The sequence below is a fragment of the Rhinichthys klamathensis genome, unplaced genomic scaffold (genome assembly GCF_029890125.1).
Source record: "Rhinichthys klamathensis goyatoka isolate OS25496 unplaced genomic scaffold, OSU_Roscu_1.1 h1tg000152l_1, whole genome shotgun sequence".
Classification (NCBI taxonomy): Eukaryota; Metazoa; Chordata; class Actinopteri; order Cypriniformes; family Leuciscidae; genus Rhinichthys; species Rhinichthys klamathensis.
Window position 1 is genome coordinate 674,879 of NW_026606687.1, and position 16,733 is coordinate 691,611.

Here is a 16,733-nt window from a genome sequence, read left to right on the forward strand (position 1 = left end):
AAACAAAGTAGAGAAAATTACATTATACAACAATTTAAGACTAAAGGAAGCTGAGATGTAACCTTTTCTCTTTTCGGCGGGGGCCAATTGGGATTTTATGGATAACTGCCACTAGGGGGACCACCCCAACTTGTATCCATGGTTTTTTAAAAACCTAAGGCCCATACCTAACACCCTGCCAAAAATCAAAAACTTTTCCAGAAGTGCCCAATCTTCATGAATTTTCACGTATTCCTTCCCAGCTATGTTTAGTCTCAAGATGCACACCAGTAATGTTTTTTTTTCTAGAGAACATTTATGAACGTTACTTAAATGTCCTAATTGAACTGTCTAAAACCTAATCCCGGCTTAATCTAAGATCTGTCTGTGAAATCAGGCCCATATCTCTAAATTGTGACTTCATATCTTGCAATTGCTAATTTTATATTTCACAATTTTACGTTTAAAAAAAAAAAAAAAGTATTTGAAGGAGGGTAATTACCAGCTGGCTGTACATTATCCTGCTTATTACAGTTACTTGAATACAGAAACATTATTTTTGATACAATCCCTGTTCCTAGATCAATGATAAGTATCCTACTGCAAATACAGGCAGCGATACTTATCACTTCCAGAAGTATCTGAGTGCTTTCACCACAAGGTGGCGTGAACAAGCCACTTTCACTTCAAGATATTTTTTTTAGTATATACTGTATACTTTGACCTTTGAAAGTAAGATGAATGGTGATATTGATGCACTACTTAACATTTCTCTTGTTTTGTCTTGGGTTTTGTATTTTTATATTTTTAATTTGCATGAATTTTATTTATTTTCATTTTTCTTTAATTATTTTTATATTTATTATTTAATTATATTTTTAATATAATATTTTTTGTGGTTCTTTTGTCTTATCGGTTTCTTTTGACCACTGTATTAGCAGTTCCCCACCCTTTAACTTATTATTTCCCCCCTGAGACAAAAACAAGTGAGCATCACCACATATGTTATAGTTAAAGTTATGTTAAGATGCTCCGAATAATTTATATCTAAGTACAGTATAAAGATTCAAATCAGGTTGGATAAGTGTTATTTTGGTATCATTGAGATAGCCTACACTTACAGTTTTTGTTAATCTTTTAAATTAGTTTTTATTTTTCAATTTAATTTTTGTTAAAGTTTTATTAGTTTGGTTGATTGTATGTATTTCTCTCTTTTTTGTGTATATAATTCAGGAATTTTTATTTCAGTTTAAGATATTGTGGTACAACCAAGTTAAACTAAATGAAAATGAGAATTTTTTCCCCATTGTATTTTAGTTACCTAACGTTTGTTTTCTTTCAAGTGACAATTTAGGCCTACAACTATAATAACCCTTTGGATTATTGTTCTTTCCTGTACACGTGTATCAAGAAACAACTTGCGGCCTTTTGTTGTTTTGTTAAGACGTTTGTCAGCATGTTTTCTGTTTCACCTGATTTACAGGAAGAAACCTGCTTTTTTTAACAGAAGTTGAGGTGGGGGAGGGACTTGAGAAACATGTGGGAGGTCTGCATGTTTTTTCTAAAGCTATGCGTGAAGGAAGCTGTATGTGTATTATACAAAGATGTATGAGAGCACACCTGTCATTCGCCCGGCTGAACAGCCTACAGCAGTGATGGCTCGTTTGGATTTGACGATCCTCTTACTCATGTTGTCTGTGCAGTTGGAGGTCACAGACGCCTCTCTGACACAATTCCATGGGTCAACAGCCCCTGGAGACATCATCATTGGAGGTCTTTTCCCCATCCATGAGGCAGTGACGACAGTGAACCTCACAAGCTCAAACAGCTTCTCTGCTCCTCAGCGTCCCACCTGCAGCACGTGAGTGTTCATTCTTTATGAAGGTCAGAAAAAAGCGGACTGGACTGAACCCATTATTTTTGTCATTGGATAAGTCTGTAAATATTGGACAGTAAATGTTTTTTTTTTAATAAGGATTTATGGACATTACAGTAAAAGATTTGTAGGTGTAGAAATATATATATATATATATTTGAAAGACAGTAATATTGTGAAATATTATTACAATTTAAAATAACTGTTTTCTATTTTTATATATTTTAAAATCTAATTTATTCCTGTGATGGCAAAGGTGAATTTTCAGCAACCGCTGATTTGGTGCTTTCCCCCTAAAAATATATTAGATGGTGAATAATCATCATTATGTACATACTAAAGTCTTCTCTAGAGTATGTTATGTTTTAATCTGAAGAATATTGTCACAATCATCTCTACGTGGTTTTGTTTTCTCTCTAGATTCTATACAAAAGGTCTAAATCAGGCTCTAGCTATGATTCATGCTGTGGAAATGGCAAACAGATCCCCCATGTTGAGCAGTTTGAACATTACTCTTGGATACCGCATCTATGACACATGTTCTGATGTCACAACTGCACTTTGGGCCATCCAAGATCTCACACGGCCTCTCTCAGACTGTGATTCACCAACAAACTCTTCTCAACCTGTCCGGCCTATAATGGCGTTAATTGGGACCACTTCTTCGGAGATCTCCATCGCAATTGCCAGAGAACTCAACCTTCTGCTGATTCCACAGGTAAGCTCTTGCAAGTTCTCCCATCATAGAGCTCAAAATGAGGATGGGGTAATATATTGTTGTCTGTTTATCTGTTCTGCAGATTAGTTACGGATCCACAGCTACGATTCTAAGTGACAAAAGTCGTTTCCCAGCTTTCATGAGGACCGTCCCCACTGATGAGTACCAAACCCATGCCATGGTAAAACTTCTGAAGGACAATAAATGGACCTGGGTTGGCATTATCATTACAGATGGAGACTATGGGCGTTCTGCCATGGAAAGTTTTGTTAAGCACACCGAAACCGAGGGAATATGTGTGGCTTTTAAGGTGATCCTACCAGACTCCCTAGCAAACCAACAAAAATTAAACGCCTACATCAACAAGACCGTGGACATCATTGAAAAAAATGCGAAGGTTAATGTGGTGGTCTCATTTGCTAAATCATCTCAAATGAAGTTGCTTTTTAAGGGTCTACAGAGCAAGAATGTTGCAAGTAATAAGGTATGGGTGGCCAGCGATAACTGGTCAACTGCTAAATATATTCTGAAAGATGTAAAACTCTCAGATATTGGAACAGTACTTGGCTTCACCTTCAAGAGTGGAAATGTTACACGCTTTCATCAGTACCTTAAGGATCTACAGTTTGAAAGTGAAGATGAGATGAACAATTCATTCCTGAAGGAATTTTTAAAACAGCCTTATATAGGAAATGTTACAAACGCAGTACAGGAACTGATCATGTATTCGGACTTGGTCTTCAACATTCAGATGGCAGTCAGTGCTATTGCTAATGCTGTGGCAGAACTTTGCCTAAAAAGACAATGCAAAACCCCAACAGCTATCCAGCCCTGGGAGGTATTTTACCACACTAAAAAACACTTGCTGCCAAATTCAAAACTGCTTTTTTTTTTAGCTTGTCACAAATAACATCCTAAAAAATCATTGCATGTTTATGTTTCAGCTCCATAGACAGTTGTCGAAGGTCACTTTTGAGAAAGAAGGAGTAATGTACAATTTCGATGAGAATGGCGACATTAATTTGGGCTATGATATCCTCCTATGGGATGAACACGAATCTGAAGGACATGGCAAAATAGCAGAATACAATCCATCCTACAGCAATTTTACTTTTACAACCAAGAATCTAAGTGATTTTAAGGTAATTTACTTTTTAATGATCATTTTTATAGAGACAGATTTTCTATTAAAGTAAGCTGTTCCGTTTTCTATGATACCAGCTAAAGTATCATGACACGTAGTATCTTATTGGGACGTGTTGTTAGGGGAGGACTTTTGTATAAATCTTTACATTTCACACAAATGTATAACTGTTATTATTAACTTTTTTATTATTATTGACGTCAACAGACGTTTTTGGCAACTGTCACGCCTCAATTTTCCAGTGCCTCGCAGCATGTTTTTACATCAGTGTCTCTTGCATTAGGTGCGTTCATGGTATTTCATAATCACCTTTATTCTGAACTGGACCATACTTGTTGAACTTGTAATTAAAGCGTGTAAACTGGTAATTTCCTGAGAGCTACGACTTTCACCACGTGGCCGCTGTACCACCTGACCACTGCAGATTTAAGGTGTGTTCGACTTGAAGCGGCGTTGTGCAGACCAATCGGTGTATGACATCAAAGTACTGCGAGAAGGATTCAAAAGCAGAGCTTAATTATTTATATGACATGCCGTGAATGCAGCAAGTGTCTTACCAGAGATGGGCTTATTATTGGGAGTTATGAGGGTCTGCGGCTCTATCATTGGAGAAAGCTTAATGGATAATGGATCACACGTCCTTTTTTTTCCTCACAAAAGCGGTTTATAGTATTTATTTAGAGGAACGCCATGACAGGTATGAAAGCGAGGCTGTGAGGGATAGACTTACCGTGTTTTCATTGGCATCTGCTGTAAAAAAAAAGAAGAAAAAAATGTGTATAAAGCTTCCTGATTCCTGCAATTTTTCATCAGCAGAACATTCCAAAACACTCCAAATAACAGTACAACCCACTGAAGAGATGTGTGTCTATCCCTAACCTCCCTTATTCCTGTTAAAATTCAAAGATTTGAATAAGGTTTATTCATCGTAGCCTCTCCTTCTTTTGACATCTATTAAAAAAATAAGGTTGCAGGCTTGCCTTCAAGTGGCTTTGGTCTTACTATGCTGCATGGAGAATCTAAAGAGACACGGTGATGGAAGACAACCTATATTTCGATGCTTGTGTGCTTTCTCGCAAATTATTTGCGTTTATTCAGTGAAACTTTGCGTTCGCTTGCAAAATATTTCAGTATTTTGTGAGTGAGCGCAAAGTTTCTCGAGGAGTCCGAAAGTTTTGCAAGGAAACGCAATGTTTCTTGGAAAATAACAAAAGTCTTTCGGTCGAATGCTGATTTTTCCAGGTGAACGTAAAACTATGAGAATGCAAAAGCATTTTTTCCCCCATCACCATGCCTGTTTAGGGGCTCCGTAGTACCGGAATACTATGGAAGGACCGTTATACCATTTAGAACGTGTTCTGCTTTTTTTTCTTTTTTACTTTTCACACATTGTCCTCTCAGTGGAAAGGTGAATTAGCCTGGAGACTCTTCCATTCATCAGCACTGTGTTTTTTAACCGGTTTTGTGTTAAATGGCCAGAATGGTATTTTCTAAAAAGCATTCTCTAATGCAGTCTTTCACTTGTTTTTCCTCAGAACGTGACATCTAAGTGTTCAGAGAGCTGTCGGCCAGGGGAGTACAAAAAAACAGCAGAGGGTCAGCACACTTGCTGTTACGAGTGTCTCGCCTGCGCGGAAAACCAATATTCCAACCAAACAGGTAAGTTCCTTGGTATCAGGTTCCTTCACATTCACCTTTGCTGGGCGAAATTTCACTGGAGAACTCAGACATTACAATCAGAATGAATGTGAGGGCAAACAATTCCCCAAACAGATTTCACTCATGTTCAGGTTGGTCATGCAAACTTGATTTGAAAATTACTTCTGTGTGAGCAATGCGTCATACATATCTACGCTATTGACAATGAACAATGGATCTTGTTTGCACGAAAAATGTAGCTAATTCGACAGCACCTTTAGGATGAACATCTCTGATCTTCATTTTCAGTTTAATCCCAACAGTCAAAAATGTTTTTAAATTGTCTTTCAGATGCAGATTCATGTTCCAAGTGTGACCCCAAGAGTATGTCAATCTATAATAGTTCACAATGTCATCTCAAGACGTATGAGTACTTTGAGTGGAATAGTGGGTTCGCTATCGTTCTGTTGACGCTGGCTGCCTTCGGCGTCCTCCTCCTCTTCTTGATGTCTGCACTGTTCTTCTGGCAAAGGCACTCTCCGGTGGTAAAGGCTGCAGGCGGACCCCTTTGTCATCTGATCCTTTTTTCGCTGCTGGGAAGTTTTGTCAGTGTCATTTTCTTTGTGGGTGAACCGAGGGATGAGACGTGTAGGGTGAGGCAGGTCATCTTTGGTCTGAGCTTTACGCTGTGTGTCTCATGCATCCTGGTCAAGTCCTTGAAGATTCTTCTGGCATTCCAGATGAACCTAGAGGTGAAGGAGCTACTGGACAGGCTTTACAAGCCGTATGTGATCATCTGCATCTGCACGGGGCTGCAGATCATCATTTGCGCTGTTTGGCTGACCTTGTACACGCCTTTTAAACACAGCGCAGTGCAGCCCAAAGTCATTCTGCTGGAATGCCAAGAAGGTTCAAGTTTGATGTTCGGGTTAATGCTGGGATACATAGCTTTGTTGGCACTTATATGTTTCACGTTTGCTTTTAAAGGCAGAAAACTTCCGCAGAAGTATAATGAGGCCAAGTTCATCACATTCGGTATGCTCATCTACCTCATGGCCTGGGTCATCTTCATCCCTGTGCATGTCACCACCAGTGGCAAATATTTACCTGCTGTGGAGGTGGTTGTTATTCTTATTTCAAACTACGGAATCCTGAGCTGCCACTTTCTGCAGAAATGTTACATAATTCTTTACAAAAAGGAGCACAATACCAAAGACGCATTCATGAAGAATGTATATGAATACGCTAGGAAGAGTGCTGAGAACATCAGGGGCTTGGGTGGAACTGAGCCACCGAGTAAAACGGAGAATTCAGCCTACATCATATCCAATCCATCACTTGTGCCTGAGGAGGAACAAGTTTCTGATACCACACCTTAAGTCAAGTCAAGTCAAGTCATCTTCATTTATATAGCGCTTTTAACAATGGATTGTTTCAAAGCAGCTTTACAGAGATAAACATATAATTTAAGGTAACAGAGATTAAAATAGTATTAAGAATAATTGGATGCAAGAATTCAAAGTCAAAGCAACCATTTTGATGACATGTTGTCTTCATTTAACTTAAATAGACTGAGTTAAAAGAAAAACCTAACATAATGATGATTAATCTGAATGAGGATTAACACTTACATTTAATTATGGAAAACGAATCAAATGTATGCATGTATATGTATTTCCATATCCACCATCATCTGTAAAGAAAAATGTATTTGTAAAATGTACATATATTTGTTAAATGTAGCTATATATATATTTATGTGTATATACTGTTAATTGTAGGAAAATTTCAAGTTTCATTTGTTAATATTAGTCAATGCATGACAAACTAATAAATCGTCATTTTACAACATTAACTTTTAATTTAATTAATAAACTTTATTCACTTTATAAATGTAGTAAAGTTCATTTTAAATGAGTTTCATTACATTAAATAATGGTAGTTTATATAGGCTATTATAACAAAGATTTGCTGTATTAATATAAAATTTATGCATTATTAAAAAAAGTTAAAAAAAGTTAAAAATTGTTTATTTATTCAAATGAATTTTCGGGAAGCTGGCACATTTCATATATGTATTTACAGACTTTACATGTCTTTTACGTGACAGAGTCTCTCTTAGCTTGCACATCACTGATACTAAGAGAGAGACAGTGAGAGTGCCAGAGGCTTGATAACATCCCCAAACTCTCGTGATCCGACCGGGAAGTAGCTCCAGTTTCTTATGTCATGCTGATGTGAAACCTTTTTTCCTCAATCACCTATGCTTAGTAATTGGCTTTTGTTTGAATTACTGTGTAGTGACGTAGTGTCCAGCTCAGCCATTCAGTTACATAAGAATACAATAAACAGAAGATAAAATTGTTACGCAGTGTTAAGTTTATTCAGTCATATATCACTTTGAATGTAGCCTACATATTTGTACATTACATTTTAAATCGGATAATTTTGGGGGTGTTTTGGATGTCTTTCTTTCTGAAGGTTTGTGTAAATGCAAAATGTTTAGGTTTTCTTTTTATCTCTCACCCTGAGCATAATATTACATGCTTCAGTATCAAATGTCACCCATAAAGGTCTTACTCGAAATATGAGAAATGGGAGCAAATATGCAATGGCTCAGAAGTGAAACTTTTTGCAGCGGTTCTAAAAATGTGACAGATGATGAATCAATTCTTTATTGTTGCTTGAGTGAAACGTCACCTGTACAATCGTAAACGCAGACAGTGTAGTGATTATTGCCAGTGGCATGCAGTCTTTAGATGTTGTTTTGCGGTATTCCCCTCTCTAAACAAGCATGTCCAGTTTTGTCACCACAGACATTTTTCCACTTCAACACAAACATAAAATTTATTCAGATTTTTAGATAACGTTACACTAAAATCTGTGCTAAAGATACTAATGACGGAAGATAAAGCTGCACCCATGTTAAATATTTGTCGAGACTCGAGATGATTATGATGATCTAAATACACAATATTCAAGAATGATACCCAGCAGTTTAAATGTAGACAATTAAAAGTTGTAAAAACCAAGACAAGTGGCAGTGCATAAAGTGAGCTTCTCAGCACTGTTTAATAGCTATATGCTGTTTAAAATATCCTTTCCATAAATTAGGGGTTTTCAGTATCATTCATAAACCAATGCAAGGGTAATTTATATATATATATATATATATACACACACACACACACACACATATATATATATATAGGCCTACATATACATATATATATATATACATACATTTATTAATATTAAAATATCCTTTCCCTAAATTAGGGGTTTTCCAGTATCTGTCGTGATGTGGTTTTGTGTCCTGTCATGTTTAGTGGTTCTCTGTCTTGTCATTAGTTCTCCCAGGTGTTTCTTGTTATCCACGCCCCCTTGTTATCCTGTCTGCTCGTTTGTCTCTGATTATTTAAGCCCTGTGTTTCTGCCCTGTCTTTGTCAGTTATTGTATTCATTTACGTACTACGAGTGTCTTGCCTGTTCTGAGTTTTCCCAAATCTGTATTATTAAAGTCTCCTGTTGCATTTAGATCCGACTACCGCCTTTGCTTCCACGCAATTCGTGACAGAATAACTGACCTCACAGGATCTAGCAGTTAGGAGAAGAACTCACCGCAAAATGGATCCAGCAGTCGCTCCAGCAGTCTCTCCCATAGTCGTCAGCAACCGGGCCCTGAGAGAATATCTCTCGGTAATGTTTCAAGAGAACCAGTCCGTCCGAAGCTACGCTAATGACTTCCTCTCCATTTGCCATCTAGGAACGCTCGATGAAATCCAGCTCATAAGCCTGTTTCGGAGCGGGCTGGATTACCGAATCGCTCGATGGATGCCGAGTGACATTACCGATTGGACTCTGGACCGGTACATTGCAGAGGCTTGCTTCGTGGACGGCTCCAAATCCACGTTCCCGTCCTACCCAGTCGCGCCCGCGCTCCACAAGCCTGCAATGCACTTCAGCAATGCCGAGACCGCGCTCCACAAGCCTGCAACTCACGTCTGTCCAGCCGAATCCGCGCTTCACGTGAGCCAAGTCGAGCCTGCTTTTCACGACATGCCTGAGCTTCTTCCAGCCGAGACCGACATGCCTGAGTTTCTATCTTCCGAGCCCGCGACTAACGTCTGCCCAGCCGAACCCGCGGTTCACAAGTCAAGTGCCGAGTCAAGTGAGTCAAGTCCCGAGTCAAGTCCCGAGTCAAGTCCCGAGTTCATGGACCCTCTTCGTACAAGGTTAAAAACTAGTTCAAATGTGGTCATTGTGGACATATTTTTTTTACATCATTTATGGTCTCATTTAGACATAATTACTTTGACTATTGCTGTCAGATTATCTTAGTGTGAGAATTAGCAGAGGTTTAGATGTTGATATTTGTTTCATTTGAAGTGTCACCATTGTGGTGATCAGCGTTTGCTTTAGTTGGGCTCTTATTTTTACTTTAGCTTTTCTTTGGTTGCTGTAACTATGTGTTTGTATAACACAATTGTGGTGGCAGAGAAACCCAAGATAAAGTAGGATCAGGTGTTATCAGCTCATTGTTGATGATGACATAATCATCACAAAAAAAGCAACAAATGTTAGTTTGAAATTGTTTTTATATTTGGCATTCATAACCACCAACCTTATGAAACGGCAATATTGGTGCCAATAGAATAAAACATATTTTGAAAGTATGAAAAGCATGTGCACAGGTTCTGAGCAAATGTATCATGTAGTCACACACAGACATCAAGATTTAGGATATGATTCACAACAACGGTGACAATAAAAACAAAATTCTTGGGAATCAATGATGAGTTTTGAACTATGAAAGCTACCCATCATGCATTGTAGCATGACAATAATTTTTTTATTGTCACCATTGTTGTGAATCATATGCAAAATCTTGATGTCTGTGTGACAAGATGATACATTTACTCTAAACATTGTATGCACATAATTTTTATCCACCTCTAAATAAGTTATATAAACACTATTGGTACCAATATTGCAGTTCCAAAAGATATAGGCGACAAGAAATGCCAAAGTATCTGACAACATTAGATACTTGTTTTGTGATGATTTCATCATCATCATCAACATGAAGCTGATAACACCTGGTCTTACATATTCTTGGCCTTCTTTGCAACATCAATTGTGTTATACAAACACACAGTTACAACAGCCAAAGAAAAGCTAAAGTAAAAATAAAGGGGACCAAGAGCCCAACTAAAGCAAACACTGATCACCACAATGGTGACACTTCAAATGAAACAAATATCAACATCTAAACCTCTGCTAATTCTCACTAAGATCATCTGACTGCAATAGTCAAAGTAATTATGTCTAAATGAGACCATAAATGATGTAAAAAAATATGTCCACAATGACCACATTTGAACTAGTTTTTAAACTTGTACGAAGAGGGTCCATGAACGTCTATATCGGACGTGCAGAAAACGTCAAAAAAAGACGTCATAAAAACTTTCATTCTGGCTCCCCAGTGGACGTCTTTTCAACGTCCGACTTTTGTGACAAAGACGTTGAAAAGACATCTTTTGGACATCATTTTGCTTAGTGATGTTTGTTTACTATGGGTGTCAAAAAACCTTTTCATAAATGGTTCTACAAAGAACCTAATAAAGTGACATGAAGAACTGTTATAGGTTCTTTAAAGAACCTTTGAGAATGGTTCTTCAAGGAACCTTTCAGTGAAAGGTTCTTTGGGGAACCAAAAAAGGTTCTTCTATGGCATCGCTGTGAAACCCCCTTTTTGGTTCTTCCTGGCACCTTTATTTTTAAGAGTGTATAGATATATATACATATTAGTTCATGCTTCCTTAGTAGTTGTAGCCTATCTTTATATATCTTATAGGCTAAGTGATATTCGGTTTTATATGATACCATGATTTTTTCTGTATTAACTCATAAAATATTTTCAGTTTAAGAGTAAAACCTCAAAGAAAAAGTAAATTAAACACACACACACACACACACACACACACACACAGGCGCGTGTGTAGCCTATGTTTAGAATATACGGTAACACTTTATTTTAAGGTGCTTGTAATAAGCAGTAATAAACAGTAGTTAATAAGACACTTATAAGACCTTATAAGATACATATAAGATGCATATAAGCATTAACTAATTATAATAAATAAATTAAATTAAATAATACATTTCTCAAGTATCAATACATTGCACTTTTAGAACAGCTGAACAAACGTAAATAGTAACACAAACTCCCTGTCCCTTAAAAATTTACCTTCCGAAGAGGGAGTAGTTTCCCTGATCTCTTCAGGGCCTGGACCTTTAATTAACCCTTACATGAAGTAGTTAATGCTTATATGCATCTTATATGCATCTTATAAGGTCTTATAAGTGTCTTATTAACTGTTAATTACTGCTTATTACAAGCACCTTAAAATAAAGTGTTACCGAATAAAGTCATTTTCAGTGACCCAATTGAGTAGTCTCAAAGTGAATTTTTAAAGACTCCCTGTCAGGGTTCTGTCACTTCTGTCTGGGTTATATTCTGGTTGGTGACAGAGCTCTGACATTCCCAGTTTGTCCTGTGTTTGTTTTGTCTAGTTTATTGTGAGCACATGGCTTGTCTTGTATTCCTTGTGCCATGTGCTCTCCTGCCTATTGTCTAGTCCCTCCCATCTTGTTACCTGATAATTGATTAATCTTCCCCAGCTTTGTTCGTTACCCTCTTTTGTTTGCTCTCTATTTAGTCTCCCTGTGTTTGTTCGTTGTTCATGTTTCCTCGTGTTTAATTGTTTAATGCCATATGCCTGTCCTGTTTTCCCCCACGGGGAGTTTTGGTTTGTAGTCTTGTTTATTTATTTAATAAATATCCTATCTTTCTGCACTTGAATCCTCGCTTCACTTTTTGACCTTCCGTGACACTCCCTGATTCAGGTATTCATATTCATATATTCTTTCATCTATAATTTCAACATTTATTCTCTCTTAATTCAGCCATATCCAAAGCATGCTGGGAACTAACAAGCACCGCCCAGTTTCAGTTAATGCAACACAACTCATTCATGTAGGGGAGACCAGGGACAGTTGTAACACTTTTTGCAATTTTTAGCAATATATCAAAAACCATTTATACTGGAATAACCAATGTATTATATTATAAACTTCAATCTGTCAACTGTTGAAACAATGTATTTAAGTGGTTTTATGTACAGGTTGCAAAATTTATTTTAATACGGTCTCTCCACTGTTACAACCAGGGACGGTTGTAACACGTCTAAAATATACATAAATCAAACTCAAAATGGAAAATATTATTTATCAGTCACGTTATTGTGACTATTCATTTCATGTTTTTAAGTAATGATTACTTTTTTTCACATACATGACGGATTTCATCGGAAGCCCTTTCCAGCACAGGAAATGGGACTCCCCTGTGCTATATAAAGGTGACTTGACTTGTGACTGTCTGTCTTCCTCTTTCTGATATTTGGCATGCTGTAAGTGTAAGCAATCACATGTTTCCACTGACTATCTTTATAAAAAGATAATTACCTTAAAATGTAATTTGATGACATTTTACATTTAATTTGCAATGCACAGTGCACATTTTACTTTTAATTTGCACATTAAAGGGAAATGCATTTTTTTTCTTTTTAGCTTGATTAGTTTTTAAAAGATAAATGAAACTTAAATTTAAAAAGGGAGCCACATTTGAAAGCATCCGGATCATAGACTGTAAAAAAAGATGGACGACGCCCCTTTGCTCTTGTCCATTGGAGAGAACTGAAGCCGCCAGTGTCCCGATCATAGACAGTATAAGAAGTGGACAGAGCCATCTCATTGGAACTCAGTTGAGACAGTTGAAGCCCATTTTTAGCGATTTTTGAGCACTTCCGTTCCTGACGCGCAGACTCAAACCGACTCAAACTAAGCTTGATGACGTGAGCAACCTGTCTGACAGACGTTAATCTTCTAGTAGCTGTGCGTGAAAATTGCCAACTTTAATCTTGCAGAGACGGGGAACTTGAGCAAAGAGTTCTTTGGCGTGAGTGAGCAGGAGTAAGTATTCCGTTGCTTTTATGGACTCATTATCTATGGGCTTCTCCCTTGACGGGACGTCCCCCCGATTGCCTGCGAGCTTCTCCTCCTGTCTGTACGGTAATTTCTGTACAGCGCGACAGAGAGTCGAGTGGTTATGATGCAATCGTTAGCCTATTTTTCCAAAATCTGTTTCTACAGGGCCATAATGTAACATAGGAGGTAATGGAGCCCTTTATACATTGTCGTGTTTCTTTAGAAATAAATAATGGACAAATGAAGTCTTTAAACGCCTCAGATATAAAGTTATTTGCTGTCAAAGTGACGCCAAAATGAATGGGAGTCAATGGAAATGCTAACGCAAGTGAAGTTCTGCTACAACATGGCGGCACCCGGCCGGCTTCAACTTCCGGTCGATGGATTACCCCCTTGGTCCCGATCATAGACTGTAAAAAAAGATGGACGACGCCCCTTCGCTCTTGTCCATTGGAGAGAAGTGAAGCCGCCAGTGTCCCGATATGGCGCTGACATATTGGAACTTGAGTCTGCGCAGTAGCGTTTTCGGGACCAGTCATGCGCAGTAGTGAGCAGGAAGTAAAGCTGCGAAATCAAGGCCCCGCCCTCACTCGCATTGAATCAATCGCAAGCACACGCCCTGCACTTTTCTTAAGTGGCCTTGTCTGCTCCGTTCCTCTCCAATGATGTCTGCTGATTGCAGTACCTCGTTAAAATAAGATAAATACAACTACTAACCACACAGTCAACATTACGAAAAAAAGTCCGCTGGTGCTTCAGTGACTACTTCACACAGAGAACCTGTTAATCACAGCTGTCAATCATGATGTCACAGCACCGTTTTTATAGCATCAAATAACTAACTAAAAACTAACTTATTTTAAAAACAAACACTTGAAATTACATCAACGTGATAGAAACTACAGTAAATGACAGAAACTATCTTTAGAAAAAAGAGATGTGAAGTGTAATTTAATTATTTAGTTGGTCTCACGTCCCGTTGAATAACATGGGGAGGCGGGGCTTATGAGCTATACTAGGACCGGTCACCGGGGAGCGATCGAGACGTTTTGGCTTCACTTTTGAGGGCTTGTGCGGCACGCTTGGGCCCTGTCCCAAATCGCACACTTCATGAGCACTTTCGGTCTTGTGGACTTACAATGGCTGCCGCGTGCGCGTGTCCGTTAAGTCCGTGAGACCGCAGTGTGTCCCATTTGTCATTTTTAGATCTCAGAAGGGTGCTCGCGAGCGCCCCCACGTGGTCGATTTGCGCCCTGGATGCGCACTTTTGCCGAGCCCACGCTGATGCGGACTCCACAGCAGACTTCTTCCCGACATTCAAAGCGGCGTTACGTCGCGAAAGTGCGGACTCAGAGGAAGACCGCGAGTGCTTAGGGTTCCATTTGGGACAGGGCCTTGGTCCCGATATGGCGCTGACATATTGGAACTTGAGTCTGCACAGTACCGTTTTCGGGACCAGTCATGCGCAGTCGTGAGCAGGAAGTAAAGCCGCGAAATCAAGGCCCCGCCCTCACTCACGTTGAATCAATCGCAAGCACACGCCCTGCACTTTTCTTAAGTGGCCTTGTCTGCTCCGTTCCTCTCCAATGATGTCTGCTGATTGCAGTACCTCGTTAAAATAAGGTAAATACAACCACTGACCACATAGTCAACATTATGAAAAAAAGTCCGTTGGTGCTTCAGTGACTGCTTCACACAGAGTACCTGTCAATCACAGCTGTCAATCATGATGTCACAGCACCGTTTTATAGCATCAAATAACTAACTAAAAACAAACTTATTTTAAAAACAAACACTTGAAATTACATCAACGTGATAGAAACTACAGTAAATGACAGAAACTATCTTTAGAAAAAAGAGATGTGAAGTGTAATTTAATTATTTAGTTGGTCTCACGTCCCGTTGAATAACATGGGGAGGCGGGGCTTATGACCTATACTAGGACCGGTCACCTGGGGGCGATCGAGACGTTTTGGCTTCACTTTTGAGGGCGTGTGCGGCACGCTTGATCCGGATGACCAACGGAAACGATTTTCTTCGCACCGCACTCGGTCGGACCCGTTCAAATCTGTGCGTACGCACGTTTTATTTATAGGTGTCCACCACATACTTTTTGCAGTAGTGTTCCAAGACCGCATGCTTGTTAACATCCTTGACATGCTTTTATTAGTGCACAACAATCGAAGTCCCACATCTACTTTTGTTTCTGTGGAATTTAAGATGCAACACAATAATGACGTCCACAACAAAGACGTCCACTGAGGAGCCAGAATGAAAGTTTTTATGACGTCTTTTTTTGACGTTTTCTGCACGTCCGATATAGACGTTCATGGACCCTCTTCGTACAAGGTTAAAAACTAGTTCAAATGTGGTCATTGTGGACATATTTTTTTTACATCATGGTCTCATTTAGACATAATTACTTTGACTATTGCAGTCAGATGATCTTAGTGTGAGAATTAGCAGAGGTTTAGATGTTGATATTTGTTTCATTTGAAGTGTCACCATTGTGGTGATCAGCGTTTGCTTTAGTTGGGCTCTTATTTTTACTTTAGCTTTTCTTTGGTTGCTGTAACTATGTGTTTGTATAACACAATTGTGGTGGCAGAGAAACCCAAGATAAAGTAGGATCAGGTGTTATCAGCTCATTGTTGATGATGACATAATCATCACAAAAAAGCAACAAATGTTAGTTTGAAATTGTTTTTATATTTGGCATTCATAACCACCAACCTTATGAAACGGCAATATTGGTGCCAATAGAATAAAACATATTTTGAAAGTATAAAAAGCATGTGCACAGGTTCTGAGCAAATGTATCATGTAGTCACACACAGACATCAAGATTTAGGATATGATTCACAACAACGGTGACATTAAAAACAAAAATTATTGGGAATCAATGATGAGTTTTGAACTATGAAAGCTATCCATCATGCATTGTAGCATGACAATTTTTTTATTGTCACCATTGTTGTGAATCATATGCAAAATCTTTATGTCTGTAAGACAAGATGATACATTTGCTCTAAACATTGTATGCACATAATTTTTATCCACCTCTAAATAAGTTATATAAACACTATTGGTACCAATATTGCAGTTCCAAAAGATATAGGCGACAAGAAATGCCAAAGTATCTGACAACATTAGATACTTGTTTTGTGATGATTTCATCATCATCATCATCAACATGAAGCTGATAACACCTGGTCTTACATATTCTTGGCCTTCTTTGCAACATCAATTGTGTTATACAAACACACAGTTACAACAGCCAAAGAAAAGCTAAAGTAAAAATAAAGGGGACCAAGAGCCCAACTAAAGCA

At 38.3% G+C, this 16,733-nt stretch overlaps 1 protein-coding gene across 1 annotated transcript; it reads left to right on the forward strand.

Annotated features, from left to right (window-relative positions):
* Positions 1-1,580: 1,580 nt before the first annotated feature.
* gprc6a (G protein-coupled receptor, class C, group 6, member A) lies at positions 1,581-6,734 on the forward strand. The gene is made up of 6 exons (XM_056258532.1): positions 1,581-1,840; positions 2,276-2,573; positions 2,656-3,411; positions 3,518-3,715; positions 5,253-5,376; positions 5,707-6,734. Exons 1-6 carry the CDS (start codon positions 1,584-1,586, stop codon positions 6,732-6,734), a joined length of 2,661 nt encoding a protein of 886 aa, XP_056114507.1. The 5' UTR covers positions 1,581-1,583.
* Positions 6,735-16,733: the final 9,999 nt, after the last annotated feature.